The 8,603-nt window shown below is 38.0% G+C and overlaps 1 protein-coding gene across 1 annotated transcript in view; it reads left to right on the forward strand.

The window, feature by feature from the left end:
* Positions 1-8,603, forward strand: part of SOX30 (SRY-box transcription factor 30) — a gene marked incomplete at its 5' end in the record, with an annotated part of 25,439 nt that overhangs the window by 5,243 nt on the left and 11,593 nt on the right. The window contains one exon of the mRNA XM_006165111.1: positions 5,009-5,501. Coding sequence (XP_006165173.1) covers positions 5,009-5,501 — 493 coding nt within the window. The remainder of the gene's footprint in view (positions 1-5,008; positions 5,502-8,603) is intronic.

The raw sequence follows: 8,603 nt of genomic DNA on the forward strand, positions 1-8,603 counted from the left end.
CCCCCTTTCTGGTGAACATTCACATCCTGTCGCAATAAAAAAATTAAAAACCAAGAGAGAAAGTGAGAACATTGTATAGGAGAAGGGAAAATTTCAGCCTACATCACAGCTCTTGATTTGCCAAAGTAACAAATGTTTCATGTGTAAATGCTTTTAAGCAAATCAAGATGAGCCAATAGATTAGACAAATAATGCAGGAAAGGACTGAGGTAATTCAATAGGAAACAGGAGTGTCTTTTTACTATCAGCCTAAAAGAGTGCCTGGCTAGTAGGGTATGAGGCATCCTGTCCTGGAAATTTGTAATGACACTGATCTGTTAAGATCATTTTCTTGTTGCTGTAGAAAAGCAACGGAAGTAAACTATTGTTTGATTATATTATTTCTCCCTGAATTTTTCCTCTACTAGTCATTCTTTACAACATTCCTGTCTATTGATTTTGAGAACCCAAAATTGAGAACTTATCTTTTTTTTTTTTTTTAAGAATTCCAGCTCTTTATTTATTTATTATTTATTTGTGTGTGAGAGAACTTTTTCCTATAGGGTATTATGTGCTTGCCAGAGAGACAGAAAGACAGAAAACAAGAAATCACCCTCCTAGGGGAGGGCCACATCGTAATCCCTTCTCCTCCATTCTCCTCTCAGGACTTTGGGCACGCACACACACACATGCCTGGTGTGAGTTTTAAGCCGACAAGTCCCCATCCACTACATGGGAGTCCAACAATGTAACCATTATGCCATCTGCTGGTCCCAAGAACCTAGTATCTTAATAACCTGTTAGAGAGCTATCCATCATTTTGTTGTTGTTATTCCCAAGACCTATTTTAAACATCTCATACAGAGAACTTTACTCATCACTGCTCGGAACCTTTATCTTAAAACTACTTAAGGCCTGGCCTCTGTGGTGCAAACAGTTAGGTGTCGATGATGCTGGAGTCATATGGGAGGCCAGGTTTGGATCCTGGGCAGATATGAACACAGTGGGCAAGGTGTCATAGCTGTGATCCTGGTTGGCTCAAAGTCTGGGACTGAAGGATCGTGATATGACAAGAACTTGTCTAGAGTACCTGTCTCTCTGTCTCTCATAAAACCAAATAAGTCAAACTTCAAAAAATTACTTTAAACTACTACTCTTGTCTACCTGTTCAGATCCTTCTAGTAATAATGCCATCTCTATAAACAGAGATTTGTGTCTTGGAAATTTACTCATGATCTTATGCATTTTTGATGTGTGTGTGTATGTGTGTGTGTGTGTGTGTGTGTGTGTTTATTTTTTTAATTAAATTCACCAGAGGGCATGTGTGCTTACCAGAGATAGACAGACAGAAAGGGAGAAGGAGGAAGCACCATCCACTACAGCATGGTCATACCACAATCCCTTCTCTGTTTCTTAATTCTGTTTGAATTTAGGACACACATGCACATGTGTCCAGTGTGGTATTTTTAAGTCACCAGGACTGGAATTTGAACTATGCAGTTGGCCATGTAGAATCTGGCTTCCTTAACCACTAGGCCATGGAGCCAGCCCTTGGTATATTTTCTAAGTATCGTTTTAGCAATCAGTAGCAACAAAGCCACATTCAAGATGTCTAGCCTCACACAAAAGGCACAAGATGCTCATCCTCTAGCCTTATTCTCTTCCTGCAGTCAGGCACTCTCACCCTTCATTATTTGGTAGTGACAGGTTGTGTATCCCTTATCCAAAATGCTTAGAACCAGAGCATTTCAGATTGTAGATGTTTTTTGGATTTTGGAATATTAGTATTTACATAGAATATCTTGGGTATGGGACCCAAGTCTAAACATAAAATTCATTTATCTTTCATATACAGCGTATACACATAGCCTGGAGGCAATATTTTTTTTCAATATTATTGCATTGCAACTTTTTAAAAAATACTTTCTTCTTTCCTCCATTTCTCTTTTCTCTCCAATTATTTCTCTTTTTCTCTCTTTTTTTCTTATTTTTCTCTTTTATTTCTCTCTTTATTCCTTTTTTTCTTTCTACTGAGGCAGTTAGGATCCTGCCATTCTCTGATCCTTCCTCCAGTCTCTAAGGCAGCTGGGAATACAGGAACATGTGAGCTTGTCTATTGGATTCAGGTCTACCTGAGGCCTGAGCGTGATCCTCCCATATGGCTCTAGCATCACACAGTGGTGCCCTACTGCCTATGTCTCCATGGCTGGGCTTGTATTGCAATGTTTTAACTGCACCCATCACATGAGTTTGTGTGTGGAACTTATGGTATCAGGTTGGTGCTTGAAAAATTTAAATTTTGGAGCATTTGAGATTTCAGATTTTCAGATTAGGGACACTTAATCTGTATATCTTTTAATCTTGCATTTCAACCTAGGCTTAATTATGCCTTTATTCACTTCTGTTATTTTTTGCTATGTTATTTATGATTTCTATTTTCATAATGTATGTTTCTTCTTTTTACTCCATTTTTATAATACCTCATGTATATCTTCTTGTACCCACTATTAAATATTAAATATTCCCTTTCCCAGGATCAGATTTATCCGTGTTTTCATTTGAAGCAGCTCACATTTTATGCACTATATTAATTTTATGGCATCCCAAGCAAGGATATGGAGTGGATATAAACAGGAAAATTTCCTACTAGTGTTGGTAGAGTTCTTGCATCCACAATGTGTGTTAACTGTGGATAGCAGAATTATATAAACTAGTTCAGATCCATACACAACAATTATCAAATCCAAGAGAAGATAATGATTTTTTTGGTTATTTATTTATTTAGTTATTTTACAATACTCCTTATTTCTGGTGATGTCTATTGTCAGTAAAGATTCCTTTCTTGGGACCAGCAGATGGTGTAGTGGTTACATTTCTGGACTCCCACTATGGTTTGAGTCCTGGACCTGAAGGATAATCTTGCTGGACATAGTATTCTTGGTTGAAATTGTTTTTCACTCAACACTTTGAGTATATTTTCCCATTCTTTCCTTGCTTGCATTGTCTCTGATGAGTGGGCCACTGTTAGCCTGATGGGATATCTTTTGTAGGTAACTTGATGTTTCTCTCTTGCTAATATTAGTATCCTATCTTTGTCTGTGGTTTAGGTAATTTTGGGTATAACGTGTCTTAGCGAAGATCTTCTTGGGTTTATTCTATTTGGAGTCCTTTGTATTTCTTGGGCCTGGATCTTTGAATGCCTAGAGAGATTTGGAAAGTTTTCTTCCAGGATTTCATGGAATAGATGATCAATTCCCTTATTTGTCTCTTTACCTTCTGCAATAACGATTATCTGAACGTTTGGAAATTTAATGGTATCTAGTATTTCTTGTATATTATCCTCATTTGGGGGGGATATTTTCTCAGTCTTTGTGGTGGATTTTTCTAGTCAAGTGATTCTGTCTTCTACATCTGAGATTTGATTTTCTGTATGATCTAGTCTGCTTTTAATACTTTCCAGAGAGGTTTTGATTTCCTGTATTATAGCCTTCATTTCTGGCAGTTCCATTTGATCCCTTTTTATGGTGTATATTTTCTCTTTCAGATCTCACAAGAACTTCCTCATTGTCTCTCTTCTCTTCCATTTCTGTTAGCTTTATCGCTATGAATATTCTAAATTCTTTATCAGACATTTCCTTGAGTACCATTGTACTGTCTGTGGATGAAGAGGGGTTATTCTTGGGGAGAGGTATTTTCTTGGTTTCATATTTCTTGTGCCTCTGCAGTGATTTCTAGTCATCTGATGGATTATTTGTTTCTTCCTAATTTCTCTAAGTTCAGTCTGAGCATTCAGAAGCATGCAGGAAGATGTGATCTGCAAACTCTTGTCCATTCCATTTTTCTCCTTTCGTGTGGCAGAGTCAGTGGGAATTGAGGAATATGTTGACCCTAATAGTATTCAGATGTTTGGCCATGATTCACTTAGACCTGTTAGACACTCAGTGCGTGGAGGCTGAGCAGCAAAGTAATGAGGTAAAATAAGAAGGATAAGAAAACAGAGAAAGAGAGAGAGAAAAGACAGAAAAACAAACAAACAAAAGCTCTTATTTATTTCTTTCTTTTAAAAAACAAAAAATGAAAACCGCGTGGCACACTCTATCTCAGCTCCCATGGAGGACTCAGTCTCTTTCTGAAGCCCTGCCCTTTTTGCTTCTCCAGGTTCAATGCTCAGCAGAAAATCTTTATTTCTCTTATTCCCTGAAAGCACTAGTTCTCAGCTCTCTTGGTGGACCCAGTCTTCTTCTGAAGTCCTGCCTGTTTTGCCTCTGCTAAATGGGAGGAGGGAGAGGGGATTATTAGCAAGATAAAGGAGGATCTGAGAGGTAAGAAGACACTCTACCTAAACATTTTTTTGAAAAAAAGAAAAATGAAAAAAATGAAAAGACAGGGAGGGGCAGAAAGAGACAGAGAGAAGGATACAGCAAGCTCTACCAGGTTCAGTTCTCACAGGAAAATCTTCATTTCTTTTATTCCCTGAAAGCACTTGTTCTCAGCTCTCTTGGCAGACTCAGTCTTCTTCTGAAGGCCTGCCCTTTTTGCCTCCGCAGGTTCAATTATCAGCAGAAAATCCTCATTTTTCTTATTCCCTGAAAGCGCTAGTTCTCAGCTCTCATGGTGGGCTCTCTTCATATTACTTTTTAAAGAAATGGTTATAGGGGCCAGCTTTGTAGTGCATTGCTTAAGTCTTATGCATAGGGAGCTGGCTCCCACATGGGTGACAGTTTTGAATCATGGCCCCATGGCTTGAAACATGCTGGAGAAATGGAAAAATAAGGATTGTAGCATGACCACACCCCACTGGGAATATGGAACTTCAGAGTGATCAAAAAGAAGAAAATATGTAAATAAGAAAGCAAGGTGACTTAAGTTTATTTAAAATGCTATAAAAGAAATGTAGTGGTTTAATATGATGATACTCTTAGGTACTAGGTGGTTCGTGAAGGCCTCTGTACAGTTTATTCAATTTTACTGAGAAGAGAAACATAGAGTAACTCAATTAATGCTTGCCTTATGCTATGTTTTTTTAAAGGTGAAACTCCACCTGCTATCCAGCTGCCCACACCTTCAGTCCAGCGTCCAAGCCCCATCACGCTTTTTCAGCCCAGCGTCTCCAGTACTGCCCAGGTGGCCGTCCAGACCCCAAGTCTACCCCTCCCTCCAGCATTCCCACCACAGCGCTTTGCCGGGCCTTCCCAAACGGACACTCATTGCTTGCATTCTGGAGTCAGTCGCTCTGTGAAGAGACCCACCCCTGTCTCTCTGGAGAGCACCAACAGGATTCCAACCAGTGCAAGTACTGCCCATGCCAGATTTGCAACCTCTACCATCCAACCCCCCAAGGAGTATTCCAACATTTCTACTTGTCCCAGAAGTGCTCCAATCCCCCAGGCTCCTCCCATTCCACACTCACACGTCTACCAGCCCCCTCCCCTTGGCCATCCAGCTACATTGTTTGGGACACCACCAAGGTTCTCTTTTCATCACCCTTACTTCCTACCTGGACCTCACTACTTCCCATCAAGGTAAATGAACAACTTCTTTTACTTTCACCTAAAAACACAGTTAATGCATTTTTACCTCTGAAGTCATCTCTTTTTTACTGAAAAGGGGAGTTCCTCACTTCTGCTTGGAATCTAATCTAGAGGCAAAATAGGAATTGAGCCACTAACATAAATAGGTGAAGGACCAGAGGGAGCTAGGGAGCTAGAGAAACTGTGTGCCCTGTCTAATGGGGCAGCAGCAGTTGCCACTCAGCCCCAGTTGATTCTTGCCACATGAGAATGTAGGTGCTGATGTTATTAGAAATCATTTCTCATGAGAAACTGTTAGGTTGGGGGACCAGCAGTTAGCGTAATGGCTATGTCGCTGGACTCCCACGTAGTCGACCGCGGTTCAGGTCTTGGACCCGGTGGCGTAAGCTCACGCCGGGCGCGTGTGCGTGCATGCCCAAGATCCCAAGAGGAGAATGGAGGAGAAGGGATTGCGGCGTGACCAGCCCCCCGGGGGGTGATTTCTCGCTTTCTGTTTCTCTGTCTCTCTCTGTCTGTCTGGCAAGCGCACGTGCCCTATAGCAAAAACCTCTCCAAAAAAAGAAAGAAAAAAAAAGAAACCATTAGGTTGTCAAAAAAGTCACGATGTATTTTTTCTATATTTTTCTATGCATCATGGCTTTTTCAACAACCCAAAATAAGGAAACTTAAGATCATTTAGTCAAATCCCCTTATTTTAGAGAGGTGTGCTTTTTCAAAATTTAATGTGTATATAAATGATGTGGTATCTTGTTAGAATGCAGATTCTGACTCACTAGGTCTAGCGTGTAGTAGTATCCTGTACTGTGAGATAAAATTCCCCGCAGCGTCCATTCTAATAAGCTCTCAGGTGATGCCAGTTCTGCAGGTTTGAGGACCACACTGAGTAGAAAGGATATAGAGGAAGGCATTTGGTCTATGAGAAGTTAAATGACTAGCTCAGAGTTACACTGAAAATTTCCTATGTAAATGACCAATTTAAGGATTTGATTTTCATAGGGAAGTATCTAGGGATAGCATATTTGTAACTTCATTTTGGAGTGATCCAATTTGACTCTCTTGGAAGTGATAAAGGGTACCAATCCCTACTTTTCAATTTCTGTTAAATGAGAAGACAAAAGTTGTTTCTGTTAAGATTGGAGTGGTAAGTGTCTGACGGCAATCTTATATCGTTACTTATTTAGAAAGTAAAACTACACCCCATTTGGGTCTACCCACTCCTCGAGGAAACAACTTTCAAGGTATATATTATGTTGCTTCAATTCATTATGGGATTGTTTGCTTTCAAGTACTTTGCTCCAGACTGAAAGAAAGTAGAACTAAGGAATTAGGTCAGAAGAAAGGGATATTTTGCTATTTGGGGTTTGTTTTATTTTGTTTTGCTTCTATAGGCTCTTTTTATCTTTAGCAATTTTCAGAAGTTTAAGGGATCAAACTTCAAGAAGACTCCTAAGGCTAGGAATTCTCATTGCTATTTGCCAAGTGTCAGAATTTTATAAAAATTTTGGAGAATTTTACAAAATGTTTCCTAGATATAAAAGAAGTATTAAGGAGATAGATAGAATTTAATAAATGAGTTGACTTGGAAACACTTGGTCTCAATTAGAACCTTGCAGTCCATACCTGAAACTGTAGAAATTTTATAAGTTAAATAATTTATTTTGTGATACAGGAAAGGCTTGGACTGTACTTGTTCACAGGAAAGGACAAGGAGGAAATGTCAGCTGAAATGGGGTGCCCCACAATCTCACTCCATTGTTGTTTCTTATAGTTTTCTTCTTTGTGTTTTAAGAGTTAGATATTTTTACATGTAATTTCTATGACTTGGGTATAATACTGCTATACTTTTTCAGATAAATAAGTTGACCAGATGTTAAATATGTTAAATAGTTTTATTAAGGTTATACAATGGCAGAGCCAATAGTCAAATTTAGATTTGTGTGATTCTAAGTTATATATATATATATATATATATATATATATGTATTTTTATTTTTTTAATTATTTTTTTTACTATATGTATAGCACTACATCAGTAAAATTCAGTATAGTGACTTTTCTTGATTGGTAGCTATTAGTTTCTAGTAGAGAATCAAATGGAAAATGTACTTTTGAATGGAAAACTCATACACTTGGGCAAGAGGACTTTTGCCTTTGTTCTGTTTTCTTACATTTTAAATAGATTAAATCATAGGAAATCTATCTTTCTTACTCACAACAAGGTTTATAGGATTTGGCTCTTAATATACAAATAATCTGATATTTTGAAGAACTGTTTAAAAGGAAACTTTTAAAAGTAAGCTCTTAAAACACAAAAGCTACACATTTTTCTCTAATACTGTTATTGCTAACTAATCAAAATAATATTGGAAGAACCAAATGAAATGAATAATGAATAAGTAGTGTCATACTTGATTTTATTTCATCTAAGAATATGAAGCAGTATGTCCACTAAATGTAGTTCTCTAAAATACCAGATAAGCCTTATAAATGATAATATTTTCTGGTTGCTTTTCTGACTTCTACCTGTATGTATCTGACAGCAATTTCCCTAAAGAAATGGATAATCTATTATATAATTTGCGCTTATTTGGGTAATATATTTTATTAAAACCTTGTCAGGCTAAATAACAAAATTAGCAGATTCCTCTCAATTTTTTCTTCTCCCAGTTGAAAACAGAAACTTCTATAAAGAATAGTTCTCCCAAGGCCAACCACATAGTGTAATGTTTAAGAGAGCTCAGTCCTGTATGACTGACTGTGGTTCAAATCCTAATCCTGGGCAGTTTGAAAATATGCTGGGCCATGCAACTGGGTGCATGTGTGTGTATGTGTGCCTCAAATCCTGACAGAACAGACGAATGAAGGAGAAGGGTTTGTGGCATCATCACACCCCACTGGAGGCTGCTCTCTCGCTCACTTTTCCTCTCTGTTTCTCTCTGGAGAGCATTTGTGCCGTTTGGCAATTAAAAAAAAAATAATATTTCTTCCCTAACCAGTTTATGAGTGAAATTATTCAATCATTTTAATATCCTAATTGTAATGAACATTTTATATATATATATGTGTGTGTGTGTGTGTGTATATATATATATA

This window comes from Tupaia chinensis, unplaced genomic scaffold (assembly GCF_000334495.1).
Source record: "Tupaia chinensis unplaced genomic scaffold, TupChi_1.0 Scaffold143796_1, whole genome shotgun sequence".
NCBI classification, from domain to species: Eukaryota; Metazoa; Chordata; class Mammalia; order Scandentia; family Tupaiidae; genus Tupaia; species Tupaia belangeri.